At 38.1% G+C, this 27,991-nt stretch overlaps 1 protein-coding gene and 1 pseudogene across 1 annotated transcript in view; both read right to left on the minus strand.

The window, feature by feature from the left end:
• The window catches only part of RPS6KA6 (ribosomal protein S6 kinase A6), a 166,332-nt gene extending 165,499 nt beyond the window's left edge, over positions 1 to 833 (minus strand). Inside the window, exon 1 of the mRNA XM_063083125.1 lies at positions 372 to 833. Within this exon, the coding sequence (XP_062939195.1) occupies positions 372 to 452 (81 nt within the window). The 5' untranslated portion in view covers positions 453 to 833. The remainder of the gene's footprint in view (positions 1 to 371) is intronic.
• On the minus strand, positions 513 to 27,760 carry LOC134368134 (inactive Rho GTPase-activating protein 11B-like; annotated as a pseudogene).
• Positions 27,761 to 27,991: the final 231 nt, after the last annotated feature.

Raw genomic sequence — 27,991 nt, forward strand, 5'->3', positions numbered from 1 at the left:
GCAGCTGTTTCCCAAAGTGTTCCCAGCGAGCAAACGGGGCGCGCCAAAGCAAGAGGGACGCGGGGAGCTGGGCGCGACCCCCAGTCCCACTTCGGGTCGGAAAGTGAAAAAACTTAGTCACAACAACTCCGGCGTGGCCACCCGAGGCCGAGCCGGCAGGGACTGCACTCACTCTGCACGCCCGCCCGAGCCCGCCGGCTCGTCCCCTCCAGCTCCCCAGCCCCCAGCCCCAGCAGCGCAGTTGGGACAGCGCGTGCTCCACCGCCCGGCAGCCTCCAGGGGACTCGCCCTGGCGCCCCGCTCCCCGGCCCCCTGCCAGGGTCCTGAGGGGAGGGGGGTTAGCCCCAGCCGGTCTCGGCCACCACACTAACCTCGCCGTTGCTCGCCCCGCCGCCGCCGAACACCTCCATTTCTTGGTCCCAGGGCTCGTCCTGAGGGGCAGACGGTAGCATCGCTCCTTCAGGAGCACTCGAACGAGAGCTGCCAACCGCCGGCGCGGCCACTCATCCCATCTATTGAGCTGGCCCGCTGCCGCTGCCTCCGCTGCTGGGACCCCCAGCCCCGCCTTCAGCGACCGCTGCCCTCGCTGCCAAGTCCCTCAGAGGCTGAGAGCGAGGGGTTGCCGCCGCCGCAGGCTGCTGCTCCCCATAGAGAAGACAACTCTGTGCTGCCTCTCCGAGAGCTGCCGCTCGGCTGGAGATCACCACCGCCGCCGCCGCGACGGCCGCTCGGCGGTGACTCTCCCGCTTCACCACGCTTCCTCGGGCCCCCTCCCCGTTCTCCGCTCTGTCAATATGGCGGCAGCGGCGGCGTTACCTGTGCGGCGCCTGGAACCCCCCACGACAGCGGCACAGAGGCGTCACCCGAACGTCAATGGAGATTCCCCAGCCTGGAGTGAAGGGGGGGGGGGGTTGGATGCGGGGAACCAAGTGGTGGGGGTGGGAAAGAGGGGAGGGGACCGTGCTGGGCGGGGTAAGCGGGTGGAGAGTAGTAAAAGCCACTGCTAGCGCCTTGGTAAACCTGCCCACTCCACGGAGCATGCGCGGCGCTCTTCACACATGCTCAGCAGGCCCTATGAAGTCAAGGGAGCAGCACTGCCGGCAGGAGGATTCCCAAAAGGCATGCGAGAACTGGGGGACCCTCCCAAATGCTTGAGGAGTCGGTGTCAGGGGAGGACTTCCAGGAGTATCTGTTTGCAAGGCTCAGGAAGAGCAAGTGTCCTTACACGTAGAACCACGCCCACTTGTGTACTTAGTGACAAATACGAGGGCGGGGATTTTAGTCTATTACACTCGTGCATTAGCCTCCTAGCAGCTCGAGGCAGGAGAAAATGCACTTAAAAGAAAGAGTGTACCTGTGCTCCCTACCCACCCCACCCCCGCTTGTCCCTCTCACGATGCTTCCACTGGTTGCCCTCCCACTGCTGACACACAGTATTTCTCGTGTTCCCACACGCGCGCTCCTCTTACGGGACTCTACTTGTGGCAACGAAGGCAGGGTGTCCGAAGCTAACCCCCACCCCCCGCTCTGAGAATATTGGATCTGTAGTGACAATAATTATAATGTTTCTATTGTCTTCAAATCAAGATTTATTGCTTTGCTACCTAAGCCGCGCATTGTACTGGGTGCTAGCAATATAACGGAGATAGAGTACAGTCTCATACACGGGGAATGATCAAGATCCTTCTCATCAAAACACTTCAGAACTCAAAGTAAAAAAGTGATTCCACCTTTGACACTTCAAAGAGATTTAAAAGAGCAACTGTAACAGCGGCTAAGCCGACTCAGTACCTCGGAGAGGTTTCTAACGTTCTAACGTAAAATGCACACCACCCCTTTCCCCTTCCTACACCCAGGGCTGTTGTGTTGTGCTCGCGGAGAACACTGAACTATGCCCTCCATTTATTTACCTGTTGTGAAATAAATGAGGAGCTACGAAGCAAAGGGGGCCACAGAGGCTGGCAATGAATTGCAAACAAGGATCATTAATAGTGCCTCTCCCACTTACTCTACTTAAAATCCCAGGGAGAAAGTGAGCTTTATTAATATGGTTCAGTAAAAGTGAAAGCTTTGAAGGTGGGTGCATGGAGCTATAAACTGTGAAAATGTGTGAGAGTGTGTGGGCACACGAGCACAACCTCATGTCTGGCTGAACTGATAGTGTTCTTAACTAAGACCACCCCTTTTGAGCTCTGGGTCTCATCTCTCGCCAACTCAAACGACTTGTTCTGCAGCTGTCCCCCATCTCTTCCACATCATCTATGTTCCTCCTTCTACTGGATCTTTCCTATCAGCAAAAAAGCACGCATGCTGTTATTGACTTCAACTTGCTTTACCATTCGCTAGCATTTGATGCAGTTCTTGACTCCCTCTTTCTTGTCCTCCACAGCCAAATAGTGTTTTCCTCCTATAGCATTGGCCATTTCTTCTCAGTCTCCTTTGCTGGATCATCCCTCATCTTTCCAATCCCTGACTGTTGGAACTCCAAGGCTCAGTTCCTGATTTCTATCCTCCCTAACATTCTGAGTATTCCTGTATCCCATCCGTCTGGGATGCTGAGGATGTCCAAAATAATCTGTAGCCGCAAACTCTTTCTTGAAATCAAATGTACCTGCAACTGCCTATTCAACACCTCTATGCAGTTATCTAATAGATGTCTCAAACTTAACCCATTTGAAACTGAATTGATTCAACCCCAACTTGCTCCTCCTCTAGTCTTCTCCAGGGCAATTAATGGCCTCCACCATCCACCTAGTTTTCTGCTAATATGTCACTTCATGGAATCCCTCCATACCCATCCTATCTAAAACACCATCCCCATAACTCTCTAACCTCACCCTGCTTTTTCTTCATAACACCATCAACACATGGTATATTTATTTATTCCTCCCAGCCCCTAGCATAATTCTTGGAATATAATGGAGCTCAGTTAATATTTTCTGAATGAAAGAATTTGTCCTTTGCTATTGCCATATGCATTTGATAAATACACTGCATCACATATTAAGTAGCTTGCTCAGAAAAAGTGTATCACTTTGCTTTATATATGATATTTAACCCTCATATGTATTCAGTCATTCAACATTCTTCTTAGCATGTAACCATGCATACTTCTCTCCCTTCTTAAAAAAAAATAATAATCAAGAATGCTTTCTCAACTCTATTGTTTTACTAGACTCCTGTTTCTCACTTTCAATCAGTTGGGCCCTTTTAATTCAACCTCAAATTTCTTTAAAAATTTCTTATCCATCCCCATTGCTATTGCCTCAGTTCAACTCTTAGAATATTTCTTTGAACTAATGATACACTCTCTTAGCTGGTCCTTTTAACTCTAAATTTATACTCTGTCATGTATGCCAATCCATTCTCCCTACTGTCAGCTTCATGATCGAAATTCTTTAATGATTTTCCATTATCTCCTGTAAAATATCCAAACTCCTTAGCACTGAATACAAATGTTTTCACCATCTGGCCTCTGAGTATCTTTCCAGCTTCATCTTCACTATCTACCACCTCAAACTTCGGTCAAATCTATTCACATTATTACCTCTTCCCTATCCCAGGCCTCCTTATGTAATTTATCCTTAATAGCAATCAATACTAACAACTATTATTTATTGAGAGCCCACTATGCTCCAGGTATATGCTCCTCATGAATTCATTTAGCCATCCTAACAATTTGTAAAAATTTATATTATCTGTATTTTACGAATAAGGAAACTGTGCCTCAGAAAGGTTCAGTAATTTTCTCCAAGACCTCACAGCTATTAAGTAAAAATCTAGAATTAAAACCAGGTCTGTCTGATGCCAAATTTTGTCTCACTCTGATGCTCTGTGAAGCCTCTCTGTTCTTACCTTCCCCTCTCCATGCCCTCCCTCCACTCTTCTCTTGCAGAACATTAGTCACCCATTCCTCTGTTCTTCTATAACATCTTTTGCATATCCTTATTTCAGCACTTCTTAATCTTTCTTAACCAGAACACTTTGAGTTTTCTGATGTTAGTGAATTAATTTAACTTATTAAGCTCTGCATTCACAGCATATGGTTGGTTTTCAATAAACATGTTGGATGGACAAACAATACTTCTCTACTCTAGTTTTACTTGTGTTAAAGCTGTATGTTGATACAAAAATGAATAAGACAAGGCTGGCCAGTCAGCTCACCTGGTAAGAGTGTGGTGCTTATAACACCAAGGTCCAGGGTTTGATCCCTGTACTGGCCAGCCACCAAAAAAAAAAAAAGATGACGTGGACAATACTTAACTCTGTGGAGCTTCGTGCTTATTTGTTCCATGTTGACTCTCTATGTAAGAAATATGTCTGATTTTAAATTACTAGTAAGCAGGGCCTATTAGACTTAATTTCTACTAGACCAGAAGGCCCTTGGACTGTTGATGAAAAACATGATGACTTTTTCTTTAGGCACAAAAGTCTTAGTGAAGACTTAAGTTTCTCTGTCTTCAGCAAAGCATGCACAGCAGAGGTTGTTGCTTTCTCTTCAGTTTTCAAGAATTTTTAAGCCCCAAACTGTCTATATGCCTATACATCTCTCAATTTCCAATTACTCTAGTATAGCATTAAAAAAATTACCCAATGGTTGGCAGTATTTTGTGGTTCTTCAGCTGGGATGCCCTATATGCAGTTTCTGAAATAATGATTTGTTCATCATATAAGACAATGATATGAGCTCCACCACCATAAAAACATGTGTTCTGAGTATTTCCAGGACTAGGGAAAGGGTATACTTAAACCTTCACACTGACTTTTTTACTCTGTGACAAATGGCACACACATTGGATGATCAAGGTCAGGGGTAAAAGTGGGTAGTCCTGTAATTTAACTGAAAAAAAGTTAACTGATCCACCCTGGCCCCACTAAGGGGGTGTGAAATATGAACCAAGGGCCTTTGATCAGCAGATCACAGACTACCCACCCTTCCTACACTGTGGCCCTTATTTCTAAACCGTGACATACACAAAGTAATGCATATTTGGGGTATAATTATAGGAAGAGTCACATAGTCTCTCAGTATTCTCTGCCTATTTTCCCAAAGATTATAACCCAAATAGTCGGAAAATGGTGAGCCGACACAGAGCATGAGCACTATTAGAAAAATATTCAAATATCTTATTTTGGAGTTAGTCTGATTTAAAAATATAAAAATGGGGTTTATGTATGGAAATATGGGACTCTTAAGAGTTTAAGTATTGATAAATACTCACTTATTATCTTTAAATAATACCTTAGAAGTTTCAGAGAACTTGTATTCTCTAAAAATACTGAGTAGCATTGGGTCCCTACAAATCAACTGCATAAAGACGAGCAATTCACACATACTTGTGAAATGTAAGTTCACCATTCATTATCAGTATGTTGAAATGAATGGCATTAAGCAATAAATAAATGACAAATATGATCATAATTTAATATTTCTTCCTCTTTGGAGAGTAACTAAAGTTTTACTATAGAGTGAAATCCCTTTATAATACTAGAAAGGAGAGGAGCAATAACCATTGTTCATAGTCTAACCCAGAGCATTTTTATGAAGGATACTCATATTTCATGATTTAGCTAAAACCCCAACCTCATTTCATTCTAATAATGGCACCTGTTACAAAAGAGTTCTTTTATATTATATATAAGCAAAGTATCAAACAGTAAAATTTTGTTCTATTTTTATTTCAAAATCTCTCTAAATCAGGTCAAAATATTTGCTTATAATGCTATTTAACAGTAGACCTTAGTAGTTGGTTTTCCAAAATATTTGTATGATCAATCTACTAAACAGGTAATGAATTACAAGGATGATATAGATAAATGTAATAACCAGCCATAGCTGAAGGAAAAAAAGGTATGTTTTTATAAGTCAAAGCAATAATACAAGATAATGTGGCTGTAACATCCTTCACAGCATTGCTCATCAAGGCTGAGTCATCCAGGTTGACTGGTTATTCGGTGTCTCTTCCCTAACTCACAATTTTCCATATGGGTTCCTTCCAAACCTTGGAACTTTGTTGAGAAGAATTTCTTATGAGATAAAGGTGAACCATTCTTTGGTTAAGGATATGAAAGCTATATTACCCTGCTCAAACTTCAAACATACTACTAAATCTGTAAAGCAATAAAAGTTATACACTTGTGCATCTACGAAATTGCCTAGTTTTGGACTACTTTTTGCTTATAATTTGCAAAACTATTGTCACATACAATAAAACATGTGATTAGAGTTCACACCACTAAAGTAATGATAAAGGATTTTCTTGGATTCATCCTTACCTGCTCACTAGGTTCCCCTGGCATTTAAGGTTTCTAAATAGGATTTATGTTCAACCGAACCAGATAATTTCAGGCATATAGTTATGATCTTATTAATATCTTACTCTAAGTCATCAGTAAGCATGCATCAGAATCATCTGCAAGGCTTGTGAAAATACAGACTGCTGAGCCCACCTTCCGTGTTTCTGCTTCAGAAAATCTTGGCTGGGGACTGAGTACCTGCAGAACTACCAAGTTCCCAGGTGATTTTGATCTGCTGGTCTGGAGACCATACTTTGAGAACCACTGTTTGGAGTTATAATTAGTCAAAGCAAATAAGATATTTCAGAAAGTATTTTTGCTCAAAAATCATAAATAATTCATTCAAAATTCAGATCTTTTGAACTCATACCAAAAAGAATAGTGAGTTGGAAAGTAAATGCAAATTTATACTGCAAAGGAATTTACACAGGAAATCGTATACAAGGTATAAATCCTATTGAGGCACTTTAAGACATTACATAAAAAGAGTTGGCATGCTAACAACAACTTATTATTAGTGTCCATAGTTAAACATAATAAAAGTGCCTTTTTTTCTGATGCTGTGTTTAGGAATTCAACTGAGAAAATGGGCAAATTTGGAGGTGTCTACAGAAGAAGATATACTCATATACACACTGTACTGATTTAGACTCGGCACAGATGGGGCAGGTGACAGGCTTCTGAGTTACTAGTGACCAACAAGTGAGGGATAAGAAAGTTGACATTAGGAAAGTAGATAGACATTGATATGGGCAAAGAGTGCTTACCTAGTGTGTCAGGACAACTTCAGGTAAACGTGGGCTAGTACCCTGGATAGCTCCCTGGCAGAGAATTTGATTTGGTTCTAAGCCTGGCCCCACTAAGTAAGCCTCTTTCCATTTAGAGACCCACCCCTTGTTAGAATTCTGACTGTTAAAGGGGGCCACACATTTATGTAAAGTTGAGTCCTTGGGAAACAGGGGGTGGAGAAATATTTTTTATTTCCCAAGTAACATTCAAACCCCCTAACAGATGAAGGAGACACATACTTTAGCCTAATTTGGAGCAACACTGAAATAGCCATAATCCCTAGTAGGCCTATGTCAGGGCCCCTAGACAAAACAAGACTTTGATTTATTTATTATTTTACAGAAAGTTATCTTTAATGTCTATCCCAAACAACATTTACACATAAGACAAAATCATTTTAGGGTTTTTTCCAAGTAAAATGTACAGAAGTGTATCAACTATTTCAAATTCTAAAATCAAGTATCAACACGCAAGAAATCACCTTGATTAAAATTTTCAAGTTTAATTATTCCCTCTTCAGTAATTTTCATTCCTATGTTGGACAAAACAGATGCAAACATATTTGTGCAAACTACCTTTAAAGATATAGTATAGCTTAAAAGCCATCAATTACGTTTGCAACATGATATATGAGCACACTTTAGTCATTATTTTGCATTAGCCATTTTTCTTAGCTCAAGAGAACACATGGTACATCTACAGGCAATATAAACCAAATTACTCTGCCCCCAAGTAGAAATAAAAGTGTTAGGATGCCACTGAAACAAATTAACTTCTAGGGATTTTGGTAAAGACAACAAATATTAATATAATTCAAGACATAAGATTTGCAGGGCTTATCTCTTCCCTTTACACACTAGAAATTTGTTGTATACATCTTACCTGAGTTGGAGGAATAACAGGAAATAGACAAAACTTTCTCCACTCTTCCCTATCACACAACTTTCAAAAATTAATTTCATATAAATCCAGTCAACAATTTCTTTTAAAAAGGTAGAGTGTAACCACTGCTGTAAGAGATTGCAATAAAATTAAAAAGTTTAAATGCTTCCATAATTAAGAAAAATAAAGTAGTCATCTGTACAAGTTTAAAAATCCAAATTGCTTGTGCAGTGAAATTAAACCTATTGCTTAAGTATGATCCTGAGCTACAAACTAACATGTAGATTATCCTGCAAATCTTATCACCAATTGCTAAGTTTATTTACATTAGTGGCAAGTATAACATTTACCAATTACAAGTCTACTGGTTTACTTATTGGTAGTAATTTTTTGGAGAACCTTTGTACCAGACCCTTTCTTTTTCTGATGGTTTCCTAAGGACCCTGTTATTTAACCCAGGAGAAAAGCCCATATTGCTATTTACAACAGATTTTAATATATCATGATTAGTAAGATCATACAAAGGAACTTTAATTTGGCCATCAGATATCACTCCCTGTTTACAAACTCTAGTAGATCCAAGAGAAGCATTCGCTGAATCTGGGTACCTTTTCATCTTTTAGAAAGACTTAGAAATTAACTCCATGCTTGATTTTGAAATTGCATCATTTGACTGTTCACATTATGTAGACTTCTCTTCTTTAGGACTTCATTTGGTACATGAAATAGAGGACACTTTTGATGTACTTTCTTTACAAGAGGAAAAAGCACTGTCACAGCTCACTGATTTAACCAGAAGAGAAGCAGCATCACCAAGACACCAAATTATGCCTTATTGGTTGTCTGCTATACTCAATCAAAGAATTAATTCTTCAGGCAGACTGACAAACAGGAGTACGCTGAAACTTAATAGGTGGCTTAACTTTTTTTCTATCTGGTTCATTTAAAGAAAGCTTGTTAGACCACTGTGTGTGATCTGAAACCTTTCCATGCCCGGTCATTTGTAAACTTTCAGAAATTGTTTTATCACGTTTCTACCAGTGACTGCTTTTTTGCAATTCTCACAGGCCCAGATTTTGAGAAGTTTGTTAGATTACACATACTCTGCTGTAAAGAAGAGGATCTGGCCTCACCCTCCCTAGAAGCTGTGAATTTCAGTAAGTTCTCTTCAATCATATTCTCATTCTCCTTTAATCTGATATTTAGTTTATCCTCTGGGGACTGCTGTTTATTTGTTCATCGCTGGGGAAGTCTTGTTTGCTTAAATACTTTTGGTATATTTGAATGAGTACCATTTTCATGTTCGACCTTCATCTGAGTTGAAAAACATTTTATAGTTGCCTTTCTACCAAATTTTTGAGTTTGATGTGGTGAGAAGTCTCTGAAAAATTATTTTCATCTTTACCAGTGTGGTGTTCATACTTTTCCTCTGATTCTGTGGCAGTCAAATCATTAGTTTCAAATAGATTTTTCTCCATACTATATTCTATATAAGATATTTCATTTAATTTTACTTTCTCCACATTAGTTATTGATGACTGCCTCTGATTTATCAATGCATGAAGATTACTTCTAAATTCAGAAGCTTCTTTCTGAATTTTCAGCAAAGTCTCTGTGTTCAAGTTATTTTCATCCTTTCTCAGGCAGTTTCCCGTTATGTTGCTATTATGCTTGTTGTGTAAATTGGAAGGGGTAAATGTATTAGTCCATTTTTGTTGTTACAACAGAATACTGAAACTGGGTGATTTATAAAGAAAATGAAATTTATTGCTTACAGTTTCTGAGACTGGGAAGTCCAAAGTCCATCTGGTCATGGCAGCAGTGAACCAGGGATATCACATTGCGAGATGGTGGAAGCAGAGAGAGAGAGAGACAGACCCTCCTCTTCTTTTAAAGCCCTCAGAACCAAGTCCCTGACCACCATTTTTAATCCATTCACTACTGCACAGTCCTACACTCCAATCACCTCTTCAAGGCTCCACCTTTCGATTACCATAATAGGATTTCCCACCCTCTTAACAGTCACAGTGGGGGCCAAGTTTCTAATACATAAAATTTGGGAGACAATTCAAGCTTCAGTAGTTTTGTGGGAACATAATTCAATACAGTACAGTAAATTCACATGAAGTAGACTTTTCAACTGTAATATCAGGCTCCAAAGAAGAATTTTCAAGTTCAAGATTTCCTACTATAGAAAAAGCTTCACTTGCATCTGTTTCTTGAAAACTTGAATTACTAGGTCCTGTCCAAAACATCTGGTAACTTGTTCCATCTAGTCACTCTGGAGTTAATAAGTTTTCCTCAGACTTATTGATCTTTTTCGAACCTTTCTTTGGTAATCCTTCCTCAATATCTGGGCTAAAAAGCAGGCCTTTTTACAGAATCAATCTTATTTTTTAAACTTTGTTGATTCGCAAGTTGCCAATCAATATATTTATGTCTATTGACACCAGAAGATCCATTTACATCTCTGTTATTTTTCTCTAGACTAAATTTCAAACGCAGAGATCTTCAAACCTTTTCCTTATGACTGAATTTAGGAGAGAAGCAGCCTGCTTTTTTTAATTCCATCCAGCTATTTTTTTTTTTTTTTTGCCTGCAATTCTTTTGCTTCACCTTGGTATACCTGTACTGACAAATGGTTCCTACTGATGGCTACAGGAGATAGTGAATTCTGAGATGACCCTTCTGGGCTAGTATCAATGTGAACCGATACTGGTGTAGAACTGCTATTGAAGAAATTATTTGGCAATGGCTCAAAGTTAAAATTATGCTTGATGGACTTTCTTTTCTTACTTGAGAAACCATGAGAAGAATCTACTGGCAGTTTCCACTTAGCACTTGGTGTAAGAATCATTGGTGATACACAGAGCTGTACAATTCTTTTCCGTTGAGTTGTAATAGCAGGTGCTCTGTTAGATTTAAGTTTATTTAGTGCTCCACTAACAAAATCTTCTTCAAAGCCTTCCAGTGATGGAGTAGCAGCACAGAGACCATGAATACTCAATATAGCTGGTATCTTTTCCAGGATAAAATCTGGTACACGCCCAGTACCTGATGCATAATCAATGAGAGTCTGTACAGGTGCAGCTTGTAATCATACTTTTTTCTGTCTTAACAGACATTTTTTCCTGTCCTTCACTTGTCTGAAGATTTGGTGCAAATATTACTGCAAAATTGCTTCTGTTCATTTTATTCTCACCAGACCTAAGAGAAACATTCCTGAGAATGTTTTTTAAAGTTTCCTAACGTTTCAACTGTGTGATCAGCCATAAGACAGGAGAGCAACAATGTAGCTTTCTTCTCCTCTGTTCCTAACTGTTGAGCTTTGAAAAGTGCTTCATGCAAATCAGCTGGGAGAATGGGCTCTGGCAAATGCCCTAAAAAGCTCTTAAGAAGCCCTGCAATATCACAAGGAGATGCAGATGACAGGCAATCATCACCGTGATCCAGTTTACTCTTTAGGGCTTTTAGATGAATGACAGATCCTGATTTCCTAAAAAGCCCTTCTGTATGAATAAGCTTTTCCAAAGACATGCAAGCACCAACAAGAAAGCTTGGAATGTGCCCATATTCTGGCACAACAGAATGAGGCAACGTATTAAAAGGTACTCCAAATATTTTACCCCCTATTTCCGTGGCTGCTGTTTCATGCCTCCTGCGATCAAACTGCCCCAGACACTCTTGACCTTAATGCCATAGACAGCCCGCGAAGCTGCTGCAACGCGGTCAATATAACCAGCCTCTGACGCACATCCCAGAGACGTCTCCCGCTCTCCAAGGCAAGATCCAGGTCCTGACCCTCGTTCACCACCAAGTTTTCCAATTTCCAAACACCCTCGGGTTTGAGCTTCACTCCGCTGCTCTCCGGTCACTTTTGCCACTTCTCCGGCTCTGAGCCCCAGCCACTTCCACAGCTTTTCTTGATCCTCTTTCACTTACACAGACCCTCTTCTCTTGATCCAGGCACACTTCATTCTTCCTTCACTTATACCAGTCTTCTTTGTGATCACCCAATCCTTTCAGCTACTTACTATTATCTTCTTTCTACCTGATTCTTTCGGTTCCTTACACCAACGCTTCCGGCCACTTCCAAAGATGCCCCGTCCTCCACACCTCACTTTGCCCTCTTCGGCTCTCTCTGAGCTGTGAAGACAACCCCGTCGACCTTCCAGCCCTGGAAGACTCAGCTGGGCGTTTGCCTCTCCGTCCGAACCCCTGCCCTAGCCCAGCCGCCGGACGAGCGGCTGCTCAGGCGCCTCTTCTAGTCCTGGTCCCCGCCCAGGCTGGTCGCCGCCTTCACCCCGATTCAGAGGCTGTTCGTTCCCTCCTTCAGTCTGCTTGCGGACAGGCCTCCACCTCCTTGTGGCGTCACTGAAGCCGAGCAGTTCTCCTCACGCCTATGCCTCTATATCCTCTGCAAACACTCTGGAGCCACCGCGATCGTCCCAAAACAAGATTTTTAAAACCAACTATTGGTTTTTCTCCCTAAAACTGAAAATTATTTTCATTATTTTCTGGATGCATTTAGTGATTTAGAGTTCATTTGGTTCCTAAATCAGTTTTTGAGTTGACCTAAACTCAAGTTTTGAGAGGTTTTCAAAGTGAATGTTATACAAAATAATTTTAAAGTTCCTTAACATATTCCTAGAAAATGCATTCTATATAACTATATAAAAAAAATTCTTCAAAGGCAACACAGCTTCTACCTAAGTTCTCTGCTGTTTAGATCTTTGAGGATGATCTAGCATATATGAATAGAAATTTGTTTAAAGCAGGATTAAAGCCTGCTCTTAATTGGAGGTCCAACAGTGGTGCTTCTTGTACTAAGATGTTTAATCCATTTTAAGAAAATAAGTTACAGTCTTATTTAAATAGTTATTAAAACTGAATCTAAACTCATACCCTAGAAACCCTTTGTTGTTTATCATATGACAATGAAATGAGAAAAAAATCATCAAAAACATAAATACTATGCCTTAAATTGGACGATTTATCAGCCTTTAAAAAAATGAAAAAAAAAATTTTAAATTAAAAATGACAAAACATTAACATTGTAACATATCTTAGAACTAGAATAAATAACTAGGCCTATACACAGGGAGGTACAGCATCTAGATATACTCGTGTGTGTTCTTTCCTTCACCCTTTTTAAAACAAATTATTTTTTAAGAAGATATCAACCAGAGTTCCACTTCAACCTAGAATGTAGAAAGATGGAAAAGTGCTTCTACCCTAACAAGAAAAAAGGCAAATAAGCAACAAAATCATAACATTTCTTGAGCCCATTAAAGGTGAAAGCACTGGGTGGTCAAGTAGCCTAAAATCCAAAGAAAGACAAGCCTTACAAGGGAGATGGAATGCAAGCACTGGCTCACCTGTAGCAGAACACGGGGGCAAGAGATGTTTGTAAAAAGAAGTAAGGAGCGTTGAATTAATTTTTTAATGAATTGCTAAAGGCCCATAATGGTTATAGCATGAGATTATAGAACTTCTTGGAGCTGCTGAGAAAAGTTGGCATCCACTTTCATGCTGTTCTCTACAGACTTACACCTGTTGATCATGAGGAAGAAGGGTGGCAGAGCAGAATACCAGAGAAAGCCTCCTTGAGCATTCACAATAGGCCTGGAAGAAAGGAACAGCTATCATTGCAGGAAGGGCAAAAATTCTGCACAAATGCTACTGGACAGTGGGGGGATGATGGGCAGAACACAGTGTTGTCCCCTAGGAAACATGTGAAGCTCTGCTGTTGCTGGGAAAGGATAAAAGAAAAATACCCTCTACTTCTAGGAGAGGGGCAGAAAATTCTCCTAGGCCCAGACAATTAGAGAGGCTTCCTACCAACTGGCAGTGGCAGCAAACTGTCTCCCTCAGAGGCCTGCCAAAGTACAAGGCAGAACCTGGCTGCCATGGATAGAAGTGTCACTGAGAAAACTCCACTCCTGAGGATCAGGGACGCAGGGCCTATCTAAGATTGAGGTTTAATCAGGACAACAGAGAAGCCCCCTTGTCCCACCGCTATGCTAGCAAGTACCAAATAAAAAGCAACAGCAAATTAACTGAATACATATATCATGTTGTAATATAAAAAACTATAAAACTTATGGAAGAAAACATAGGAAAAAAATTTTGTGAGGGTTATAAGTCTTACAAAACTTCATATTCTCTTTTCATTCTATTTTTCCATGAACTTTTTGAAGTACCCTCATATAACACTGTTGAAATAAAAAAATTTTAGAAATGAAGGGAAGATTAGCGGTTGCCAGGCATTAGAACTAAGGGAAGCTTGTGATTATTAAGGGGTAACACAAGGGAGTTTCTTTGTGGTGACGGAACAGTTCTGTATCCTAACTGTGCTGTTGGTTACTAAAAATCTATGAGTGTGATAAAATTTCATAGAACTATATACTGAGACAAAGGGTGGGGGGGCTGGTAAAATCTGAATAAAGTCTCTACTTGAGTTAGTATTGACCCAACATAAATTTCCTGACTTTGACATTATACTATGTTTATGAAAGATATTGCCATTGGGAAAAGACATATGAATAATACACAGAAAAGGAAAAAATTAGGAAACAACTAGGAATATGTTACTCCAGCCAAATCAATAATTTTATTAAATGTAAATCATCTAAACACATCAAAATAGACTGTCAGACTGGTTAAAAAAGCAAGACCAACTATACGCTCTCTATAAGAAATCCACTTAAAATACACAGAAATAGCTAGGTTGAAAATGCAAGGATAGAAAAGGGTATTCCATGAAAACAACAATCAAAAGAAACCTGGAGAGACTAAATAATAATCAGACAAAGTTCACATCATAACGAGAAATGTTACCAGGGGTAAAGAAGGGCATTGCATGTAGATAAAAAGGTCAGTTCACCAACTATACAGAATAATTCTAAATGTAGATGTAGATAACAACAAAACCTTATAATGCATCATGCAAAAACTGATAGATTTGAAAGGACAAATAGACCAATCCAAAATTATAATAGGCTACTTCTACACTCCTCTTTCAGTAATTGATTGAACAAACAAGAAAGAAAATCAGTAAGGATATAGAAGATTTGAATAACTCTCTCAAACAACTTACACTGATTGACATTCATCGACTGTTCCAACCAGCAGTTGAAGAACACATATGCTTTTCAAGTATGCATGGGATATTCACAAAAATAGCATATCCTAGATCCTAAATCAATTCTCAACAAATTAAAATATTTAAAATCATACAAAATATGTTATCAGACCACAATAAAATTAAACTTGAAATCAATAACAGAAAGATATCTGGACTATCCCCCAATATTTCAAAATTAGATAGCAGATTTCTCAATAACCCAATGAATAAAGGAGGGAGGAGGCACAAAGGAAATTTTAAAATATTTTAATTGAATAAAAATGAAATGGAATGCATTAAAATTAGAGAAATGCAGCAAAACCAGTGCTTAGAGAGAAATTGATAGCACTAAATGCTTATGTTAGAGAAAATAAATGTCTCAAGTAAATAACCTAAAATTCGACCTTAAAAAAGTAAAAAAAAACAAAAAAAAGAGCAAATTCAATGTAAAGCAAGCAGAAATAATTAAATAATAAAAATAAGACTGGAAATCAATGACCTTGAAGACAGAAAATAAAGAAAATCAATAAAACCAAATCTCATGCTTCTTTGAAAAGATGAACCAAATTGGTAAACTCTAACCTATGCCAATCAAGAAAAAAAGGAGAAAACACAAATTACCAATATCAAAAATGAAATAAAAGATATCACCACAAATCCTACAGTTATGAAAAGGATAATAATGGAATATTAGAAACAACTTTATGCCCACAGATCTAACAACTTAGATAAATGGACCAATTTATTAAAAGAAACAAATAATAAAATCTCACTGAAAACTAAATAGATATTCAATGAAATAGCATTCAGCCATAAAAGGAATGAAGTACTGATTCATGGTACAACATGAATGAATCTTAAAAACGTTATACTAAGTGAAAGAAACCAGACACAAAAGACCATATATTATATAACTCCACTTATATGAAATATCTAGAATAGGCAAATCCATAACAACAGAAAGTAGATTAATAGTTTCCAGAGGATGGAGGTAGGGAAGAATGAGGAGTGACTACAAATGGGTACCTGATTTCTTTTTGGAGTGATGAAAATGTTCTGGAATTATATAGTGGTGATGGTTGTACAATGTTGAAAATATACTAAAATCCACTGAATTGTCCATTTTAAAAGGATGAATTTACAACAGCATAAAATAACATGAAATACTTAGATATAAATCTAATAAAATATAAGCAGGCTTTGTATGACAAAACTACAAAACACTGATGAAAGAATTTAAGGAAGACCTAAATAGATGGAGAAATACTGCCTTCATAGATTCAGATTATAAGACTTGATACTGTTAAAATGTTAATTCTCCCCAATTTGATCTATAGATTCAATGCAATTCCAATGTAAATCCCAGCATGATTTTTACAGAAATTCAAAAACTGATTCAACTGTAATTGATACAGAAAGACAAAGGTTTTGAGTAGCCAAAACAACTTTTAAAAATAACAAAGTTGAAAGATTTTCACTATCAGATTTCAAGACTCATTATAAGGATATAGTAATCAATAGAGTGTGTTATTAGGATAAAGACAGACAAATAGGTCAATGAATCAGGATACAAACTTCAGAAATATGCCCATCCAAACATTGTCAACTGACTTTTTACAAAGTTGGAAAGGCAATTCAGTGAAGAAAGAATAGACTTTTCAACAAAGGGTGCTGGAGAAATTAAATATCCATGTGTAAGAATATAAACTTTGATCTATTTCTTGCAACATATACAAAGAGTAACTCAAAAAGGATTATAAACACAAGTCTCACTGGAACACACAGGAGCTGTGTGCCATGGGACCCCCAAGCCCAGGCCAGTCCCTACCTCCCAGACAGGCCCAAGAGCTGCCAGGCCCACATGCCCTGAGCCAGCCATGCCAGAACAAGCAAACACCATGGGACCCCCAGCCCAGGCCAGTTCCTGCTGCCCAGAGAGGCCCAAGAGCTGCCAGGCTCACATGCCCCGAGACAGCCATACCAAAACAGGCAGGCTCCGTGCAGCAGCACCCCAGTCCAGGCCAGTCCCTGCCACCCAGAGAGGCCCAAGAGCCACCAGGCTTACACGCCTCAAGCCAGCTGCACCAAAACAGGCAGGCACCATGTTGCAGGACCCCCAGCCCAGGCTAGTCCCTGCCACCCAGAATTGGCAGTCCCTGTGGGATCCAGGCCCGACATCAGGGTGGAAGAAGCAGACCTTGATACCCCCACAAAAATGACTAAACAACAAAGGAAAGATACAAGAAATATGAAAAATCAAGAAAGTATGACACCACCAAAGGAAAATAATAATTCTCAACCTCTAGATAATATACAACAGGAAGTCCATGAAATGACTGAAAAGGAATTTAGAGTAACAATTCTAAGGAAACTAAATGAGATACAAGAAAACTCAATTAGACAACTCAATGAAATGAGAAAAATTATATAGGACCTGAAAGAAGAAATTTACAGAGAAATCAATGCGCTGAAAAAGAATGTAGCAGAGCTTGTGGAGCTGAAGGATTCATTCAATGAAATAAAAAACACAACAGAGAGTTTAACCAGTAGGTTAGAACAAGCAGAAGACAGAATCTCTGACCTTGAAGATGGGCTGTATGTAATAACACAAGTGGACAAAAAAAAAAAAAAGGAAAAATAATTTTAAAAATTGAAGAAAATCTGAGAGAGATAACAGACAACCTTAAGCACTCAAATATGCAAATCATGGGTATTCTAGAAGGGGAGGGAAAAGGAAATGGTATTGAAAACACATTCAATGAAATAGTACAAGAAAACTTTGCAGATAAATGGAAAGACACAGATCTTCAGGATCCTAAAGGAATCAGCTTGGGCTTCCCTCTCTGAGTTGACAAGCCCACTGGAGGGAGAGCTGTTGGAAAGGCCACAGCTACGAGCACTTGCTGCAACCATAAGGGCTACTGCCTCAGCTTCATGGTACTGCTTTTGCTTTCTCTTTCAATATTTTGGTTAGCATGGCAGTTCTCTGAATTCCAAAAAGATTATAAAAATAACACAAATGATTTTGCGTGCATTGAGCTAAACATTCCCACAGAGGATCCAAGTAAATTGGACAATTTTAAATTACCCCCTTATGATAAATTGACCACACCAACATATGTTCCAAAAGCACCGCTCATGACTAAATATGAGCTGCAGCCTAAACACACAAAGTTATTTCAAAAAGGAAATTTCCATCCTCTCCTGACCATCTGAGTAAATTGATATATGGGATACAAAATGGGGAAAGGAAAATTTGGTATCCCCCTAGGGGACGTCCAAAATATGATGTAAGTTGACAAACATCATTTACTGGAGATTATATTAATGGCAAGAGAATGGTTGGCATTAATGAGAAATTATATGATTGGGACAAATTAAATATATGGGAACGAAACTGTACAACCCCCTTTACTTGGTGGTGTCCAGTTTTAATAATCATTAAAAATCAGGTATTGGGATAAAAATAAATTCTGTAAAATTATTAAACCTGCAAAATTAGATTTTAGAAGAATAAGAGAGTACACCTAGTTTTGTGAGGGATGGTGCTGTGCACAAGGACACTTTAACATTTAGATCAAGATTACAGGGCCACACCCAATGCATAACCTCAAAATGTGCATGATAATGCTGCTCAAATATCCATTGTTCCTTTTCATTCCATTAGAACATAAGATCATTAGACCCCCATTAGAATTTAAATGTTAGCATTGTTCCTTTTAGCAAAATTTGTACTTTCATTTAGCAATAGACATAGGTCATATGATAGTACTGTCTATCACTTTGTAACCACAATAGCCCCACCCTGTTAATAGGGTAGATATTAACCACAGCTTGCCAACAGGAAAAGGTCACAGGTTAACTTCAGGACAATGAGAAGATGGTCCCGATCTGATAACCTTATACCAAAAGGAGGAAGCACGAGCTAATCACCTGAGACACGCTGACAAAGGGAAAAAAACTGGCTGACCACCAAAAAAGTTTCCCCCATGCTTTTTGAATTATTGACTCAAGCTTGCTGATGTAATAAAAATAGTACCCAAAGCCCCCCTACAGAGCTGTAAAATTAAATGAAAGGCATTGTCTCATGCTCTACTGGGCTCCAGCTGCAACACGCTGACAGCCCACAGAGAGAGAATGTGCATATTGATGCATTGAGGTCTCCGTCTGTGTTTGTTATTTTCGCCAACTCCTCATCCCATTTTCAAGGGACCCCAACTCAACGGGAGCTGGTCTCCAGCAACAGAGAGTTTAACCAGTAGGTTAGAACAAGCAAAATACAGAATCTCTGACCTTGAAGATGGGTTGTATGTAATAACACAAGTGGACAAAAAAAAATGAGAAATAATTTTTAAAATTGAAGAAAATCTGAGAGAGATAACATACAACCTTAAGCACTCACATATCCAAATCATGGGTATTCTAGAAGGGGAGGAAAAAGGAAATGGCATTGAAAACACATCAGTGAAATAGTACAAGAAAACTTCCCAGATAAATGAAAAGACACAGATCTTCAGATGCAGGAGAGTCAAAGATCCCCAAACATATTCAATCCAAAGAGGTCCTCTCCAAGACATGCTATACTCCAACTTGCAACACTAAAAGACAAATAGAGAATCTTGAAAGCTGCAGGAGAGAAGCATCAGGTCACCTGTAAGGGAGCCCCAATCTGACTAACATCAGAATTTTCATTGGCAATCCTAAAAGCCAGAAAAGAATGAATGGGATGATATATTCAAAATACTAAAAGAAAAATATTGCCAGCAAGAATACTTTACCCTGCAAGGCTAACCTTCCAAAAAGAAGAACAAATAGTATATTTCTCAGACAAACAAAAAAAAAATGCAGGAGTTCACTACCACACAACCAGCCTTAGGATAAATTTTCAAGGGAGTACTGGATTTGGTACCTAAAAACAAACATTACTGCCATGAATACTCAAGAAAAAAACAAAACCCATGAGAAAAATAAATATGCTAACAAGAAAGAGAAAAAATAGTTTATCTACCACCCCAAGAAACCAAAAAACACAGAAGACAAACAGAAAATCAGAAAGAAAGGAACAAAAAATACTCAAGATATCTAAACAAAAATCAATAAAATGCTAGGAGTAAATCAACACCTTTCAATAATAACTCCTAATGTAAAAGGATTAAATTTCCCATCAAAGCACAGTCTGACTGACTGGATTAAAAAGATGGACCCAACAATATGCTGCCTTCAAGAGACTCACCTCACCTGTAAATACACACATAAACTAAGAGTGAAAAGATGGAGAAAGATATACCATGAAAATAGAAATGAAAAAAAGATCTGGAGTAGCTACTATTATATCAGATAAAATTGATTTTAAAACAAAAACCATAAAAAGAGATAAAGAATGCCACTATATAATGACAAAAGGATCTATCCATCAAGAAGACATAACAATCATAAATATATTTGTGCCCAACATCAGAGCAGCCAGATTTATAAGGCAAACATTATTAGACCTAAAGAATGAGATAGACTGTAATACTGTAATAGCAAGGGACCTAAACACCCCATTCCCAACATTAGACTGATAATCTAGGCAAAAAATTAAAAATCACAAAATCTAAACAATACTCTAGACCAAATGGACTTTACAGATATCTACAAAACATTCCATCCAACAACCTCAGAATATTCATTCTTCTCATCAGCACATGGGACATTATCCAGGATAGACAATATGTTAGGTCACAAATCAAGTCTCAACAAATTCAAAAAAATTGGAATTATTACATATATTTTCTCAGATCACAGTATATTAAAATTAGAAATCAATAAGAAACAAAACTCTGGAAATTATACAAACACATGGAAATTAAACAACATTCCACTCAATGACATATGGGCCCAAGAAGAAATTAAACAGGAAATCAAAAAATTTATTAAAACTAATGAAAATAATGACACATCATACCAAAACCTGTGAGATACTACAAAAGCAGTAATAAGGGGGAAATTTATCACATTAAATGTTTACTTCTGAAGAATGGAAAGATTGCAAGTTAACAGCCTAACACTTCACCTTAAAAGACCAGAAAAACAAGAACAATCCAAACCCAAAGTTAGCAGATGGAATGAAATAATTATGATCAGAGCAAAACAAAATGAAATGGAAACCCAAAAAATGATACAAAAGAACTATGGAAGAAAAAAATAGGGTTTTTGAAAAGATAAATAAAATTGACAAATCTTTAGCAAGGCTAACTAAGAAAAGAAGAAAGAAGGCCCAAATAACAAAAATTAGAAATGAAAAAGGTGATATTAAAACTGGTACCTCAGAAAGACAAGGAATCATTAGAGAATACTACTATAAACAACTATATGCCAAGAAATTTGAAAAACTGGAGGAAATGGAAAAATTTCTGAAAACATACAAACTACCAAAACTGAGCCGAGAAGATATAGAAATTCTGAACAGACCAATAACAGTAAAAGAGATAGAAGCTTTTATCAGAAGTCTCCCCAAAAGGAAAATTCCTGAACCAGACAGGTTCACTATGGAATTCTACCAAACCTTCAAAGAGAAATTGATACCAATTCTCTGCAAATTATTCCAGAATATCAGAAGAGAGGCCATTCTCCCAAATTCATTCTATGAGGCAAACATCACCCTGATACCAAAGCCAGACAAAGATACAACAGAAAAAGAAAACTATAGGCCAATATCCTTGATGAATATATATGCAAAAATCCTCTATAAAATACTAGCTAACAGAATACAGTAACAAAATTATACACCATGCTCAAGTGAGATTCATCCCAGGGATGCAAGATTGGTTCAACATACACAAATCAATAAATGTGATACAACATATCAATAAAATCAAAGACAAAAACCATATGATCATCTGTATAGATGCTGAAAAAGAATTTGACAAAATTGCACATTCATTCCTGATAAGGACTCTCTACAACTTAGGTATAGATGGAAAGTTTCTCAACACAATTAAATCCATATATGATAAGCCCACTGCCAATATCATGCTGAATGGGAACTAGACAAGGCTGCCCACTCTCACCACTGCTATCAACATAGTGTTGGAAGTACTAGACAGAGCAATCAGAGAGGAGAAGGAAATAAAGTGCATCCAGATTGGAAAAGTGAAGTCAAACTGTCCCTCTTTGCAGATGACATGATCCTATATATTGAGCAGCCTAAAGCCTCTACAAAAAAACTCTTAGATTTGATAAATGATTTCAGCAAAGTTGTAGGGTACAAAATCAACACACAAAAATCAGTAGCATTTCTATACTCTAACTGTGAACATGTAGAAAAAGAAATCAAGAAAGCTAGCCCATTTACAATAGCCACCAAAAAAATAAAACAGTTGGGAATAAAGTTAACCAAGGATGTGAAAAATCTCTACAAAGAGAAATACAAACCACTGTTGAGAGAACTTAAAGATGAAACAAGAAGATGGAAAGATATCCCATGCTCTTTGATCGGAAGAAGTAACATTGTAAAAATGTCCATTTTACCCAAAGTGATCTACAGATTCAATGCAATCCCCAACAAAATTTCAATGACTTTTTTCTCAGAAATGGAAAAAAACTGTCCTGACTTTTATATGGAATAACAAAAGACCACAAATAACCAAAACAATCCTGAGCAAAAAAAAAAACAAAGCTGGAGGCATGACACTACCTGACTTTTTACTACAAAGTTATAGTAACCAAAACAGCATGGTACTGGCATAAAACCAGACACATGGACCAAGGAAATACAATACAGAATCCAGAAATTAACACATAGCCATCTGATCTTTGACAAAGGCACCAAGACTACACACTGGGGAAGAGACTGCCTCTTCAGCAAATGCTGCTGGGAAAACTGGATATTCATATATAGGAGAATGAAACTAGATCCATACCTCTCACCATATGCAAAAATCAACTCAAAATGGATTAAAGAATTAAATACACAACCTGAAACAATAAAACTCCTTAAAGAAAACATAGGGGAAACACTCCAGGAAATAGAATTGGGTACAGACTTCATGAATACAACTCCAAAAGCACAGGCAACCAAAGGAAAAATAAACAAATGGGATTATATCAAACTAAAAAGCCTCTGCAGAGTGAAAGGAACAATTAACAGAGTGAAAAGACAACCAACAGAGTGGGAGAAAATATTTGCAAAATATCCAACTGACAAAGGATTAATATCCAGAATATACAAGGAACTCAAACAACTTTACAGCAAAAACACAAATAACCCAATTAAATAATGGGCAAAGGAGCTGAATAGGCCTTTCTCAAAGGAAGATAAAAGAATTGATATCAGACACATGAAAAAATGCTCAACGTCACTCAATATTTGGGAAATGCAAATGAGGACCACTTTGAGATACCATCTCACTCCAGTTAGGATGGCTAATATTCAAAAAACTGATAATGATAAATGCTGGAGAGGTTGTGGAGAAAAAGAATACACTGTTGGTGGGACTGCAAAATGGTGCAGCCTTTATGGAACATGGTATGGAGTTTCCTCAAACAATTACAGATAGATCTACCATATGACCCAGCTATTCCACTGCTGGGAATATACCCAGAGAAATGGAAATCATCATGTCGAAAGGGTACCCATACTCCCATGTCTATTGCAGCACTACTTACAATATGCAAGAGTTGGAACCAGCCCATATGTGCATCATCAGATGAGTGGATAAGGAAACTGTGGTATATATATACCATGGAATACTATCTGCTATAAAAAAGAATGAAATACTACCATTTGCAGCAACATGGATGGACTTAGAGAGAATTATATTAAGTGAGACAAGTCAGGCACAGAAAGAGAAATATCACATGTTCTCAGTTATTTGTGGGAGCTAAAAATAAATAAATAAATAAATAAATAAATATACAAACAAATAAATGGTGGGGAGGGAAGAAGACACAACCATCACAACAATTCCTTGAGCTTGTTAAGACAAGTGAACAGATATGATGTAGATGGCATTCAGTGATGAGAGGGAGGAGGGAAAGTGGAACTGGTAAAGGGACATGAAAATCAACTAATCAACTACATTACATTTTGATAAGTTAAAATTTAAAAAACTAAATGAATAAATAGAAACATTCCCTCATCTAAAACAAAAAGGATTATTAATATAAATGTAAACCTAAAAACTATAAAATTTCTAGTAGTGCGAATATAAGAAAGAAGACGTTTTTGGTAACTTTCAGTAAGGTAAATATTTCTTAAATTTGACACTGAAAGCATGATCCATAAAAGAAAAAATTGAACTTCATCAAAATTTGAAATATCTACTTTTTAAAGATACTACTAAAAGAATGAAAAGACAGGCCAAGGGTGGGAGAAAATATTTTCAAGTCATATATCTGAAAAAGAACTTGTATGCAGAATATATAAGGAATCTCAAAATCCAGTAATAAGAAAAACAATTTTTTATTTTTATTTATTTATTTTTGTGTGTGTGACCGGTAAGGGGATCGCAACCCTTGGCTTGGTGTTGCCCACACTGCGCTCAGCCAGTGAGTGCACCAGCCATCCCTATATAGGATCCGAACCCACGGCCGGAGTGCCGCTGCGCTCCCAGCGCCGCACTCTCCCGAGTGAGCCACGGGGTCGGCCCAAGAAAAACAATTTTCTAAGTGTGCAAATGACTTGACATACATTTCACCAAAGAAGTTACACCAATGGAAATAAAGCACATGAGCGTATGTTAAACACCATTAGCTATTAGGGAAATCCACATCAAACCCACAATAAGATACCACTACACACCTATTACTATGACTAAAAGCAAACAATTAAGTAAAGCCCAACAATACAAAGTGTTGAAGAGAATGAGCATAAGGTGGAACTCTCTTACATTGCTGGTGGGAATGTAAATTGGTACAGCACTTTGGAAAACAGTTTGGCTGTTTCTTGAAAAGTTAAAAATACATATATATATAACTTAACATCCCACTCCTAGATATTTACCCAAGGAAATGAAAATATACGTTCACATAATAACCTATATGTGAATGTTTATAGCAGCTTTAATAATAAGTTTCAAAAACTGGAAACCACTGAAATTCTCTTCAGCTAGGAAATGGATAAACAAAGTGTAGTACATCCAATCAAAGTTATGTTACCCAGCAATGAAAAGGAAGGAACTACGTATAACTGCAACAACATGGATGAAATGCAAATACATTATTTCAAGTGTAAAAAAGCCAGCCTAAAAGCTTCAAAGAGGGGCAGAAAACAGATTAGTTGTTGCCAGGCACTAGAAGTGACGGGGAAGGGTTTTGATCAAAGGGTCAGAAGTTTCAGGGGGTGGGAGGTGATGGAAATGTTCTGTGGTTTTGGTTACATGACTATGTGTGTTTATCAAAACTTATAGAACTGTACTCTAAAAAATGGTGTTTTATTGTACAAAAAGTATTCCTCAATAAATTTAACTTATAAAAAAGACATCAAACAAGTCAAAGAAAAGGAAACACACAAATATGAGGATATTTCGAAGAGTTCATGGAAAGATATGAATTATCTTTTAATTTTATTTTCCCACAAACTTTTTGAACTACCCTTGTAGACGCACAAATTATGAACAGTACTCTAGGGTAATATTAAGAGGGCTGAGGGTGGAGTAGGGAAGTACAAAGAGTAGATTTTGCAAAAGAGTATTTTGAGGCCCAAGGAGAGTATTTAAAGGGAAGGAAACCTTTGTGACCATACTAGCCGTTGTTACCTTGGTTATGGGTGGGGGTGTTTATGTGCTGATTATATAAGAACACCTCAAATCCTTTTTAGCAATAGTCTATGTCACCTGGTTTTCCCTCCCACTAACATATGAGTCACTGTCCTTCCAGAATATCTGTGCAGCACAAGCAACATATTCCCTGCAATAGTCCAAAGCATCTTAAAACAGGAGACCCAAAGTGATTGACCTTATTGGCCATACTTTAGGGTCAACTGCTCCACTTGAATAAATTTGGGTGGATACTGTCAGAAAGAAACACATATAAATTTAGATATTTTAAACTTATATATGTTATTTGGATGTGGACACTGTATACCCCACATTGCTTTTATTAAATGGCAGAGAAATGACTAACCTTTCTTAAATGTATTTCACTCACATTTGGTTAACATATTATACAGGAGGAATAGAAATCATTATCTGAGTGCTCTTAAATTCCTTTTCATTCGAATGTGTTTGAAATATTCACATATGTGGTTAAAAAATGTATATTTGGGAAAACAATATCTTTAAAATGTAATATCCGATACCACAGAAATAAACACACTGTATGTATGGGTACAACAAATATTAACACTGGATTCTCTCAAAGTAAAAGGTGATTTTTTTTTTAATTTAAAAGGGTTTACATTATTTTCTTTGTTATAAAACGGTTCTTTTTAAAACATGTTTCTTTTTATTTTATTTTATTTTTTATTGGTTATGAATATTCATGAGATACATAGCTGATTGTCACCCCTCATGCCCAAGATGTGAAGGCCAGATCCATACTGGCAGCACACCCATTAAAAAACATTGCGTTTGTACCTCGTGTCCCCCACCCCATTATCCCCAACCTCCCTTTCCCTCCGCCTTTCCCACCCCCTCTCTGTTTTGTTTCCTAAGGTATGTTCTGCTTCTTACATACTGCCTTTTGTAGTTTCTTAAGACCATTTGGGCCTACGCTACTGACTTTCTGATTATCACATTATTAAATTTTCGCATTGTCACAAATTCAAGTTGGAAGTATTTCAGAAAAAGAAGCAACATTTTAAACTTCTTCAAAGAGAACAAATAGCCATAACACCAGTCTGTTCAGTAACTAACACCCCTTCCAACCAGGTGGCTACATGCCATTGCTAATTATCCCATTGCTTAATCTTAACTTTACCTCTTTTGGGAAGGTAAATTAGTAGTGGAAGAGTTAGATTTATTAATACATTTTTTACATATATAATTTATTTATCCTGCTTATGCCCAAAATGATTTGAGAAGCCACATTGTTTATACTCACTAGAGTAAACAAATGTGAATTAAATAAATGACTCAAATTAATAGAAGTTAATTTATCCACAGATGCCATCCATACTCTTGACTTGGAATACATCAAATTGTGATAACCAGCTGGTTGCCTCCACAATATCCCACCTCCCTCAACTTTCCTTCCTTCTTTTCCCAATCCCTTCCCACTCTGCCTTTCCACTTCCTTCTCTCCCCACTCTGGATTCAGGTTTGCTCAGCCCCCTTGCACTCTCTCTTGACCCCCTTTTCCTATTCCTTCCCCCTCAAGAACCCACCCCTTCTCTCTCCTTCACATTCTCTCCTACAACCTCATTTTCTTCTCACTGGGCCCAACCCCCACCCCTTTGTTCCCTTCTGACTCACTCCTATGTCTTCCACACTCTCTTGCCTCCCAGCCCTTCTCCTTTTAGTTCCTCCTCTGATTTGGAGAACACTCATTTACTACCTCCCTAATACTATTTTGATTATCACCTCTTAGCTGCCCTATGCCTTGTGCATTTCCACCTGTGTGTCTTTTTATTATCTGAAGCTAAGCTTGTTACAAAGTGACCATCCCACTCTACTGGGCATTTTAAACTCCAGCTGCTTACCTCTCATGGCCTATGGCCCATTGCACTTTTGACTGAGTTCCCATTCTGACACAAACAGTGGTAATCATATATGCTGATTGCTGTTCTCCTTACAATAGAATATCAACTAAGCATGGGATGCTAGAACAGCTGAGTATGTTTAATAAAATGGATAAGAAATTACTTAGAACATATTGTATGTTAAATAATTCGGTTTCTAAATTTATGCAGGTGGTGGAAATAATATTCCCTTGCTGAACAACAGTGTCTTTTAATATAAGAAAGGGGGGGAGTAT

The sequence above is a fragment of the Cynocephalus volans genome, chromosome X (assembly GCF_027409185.1).
Source record: "Cynocephalus volans isolate mCynVol1 chromosome X, mCynVol1.pri, whole genome shotgun sequence".
NCBI classification, from domain to species: Eukaryota; Metazoa; Chordata; class Mammalia; order Dermoptera; family Cynocephalidae; genus Cynocephalus; species Cynocephalus volans.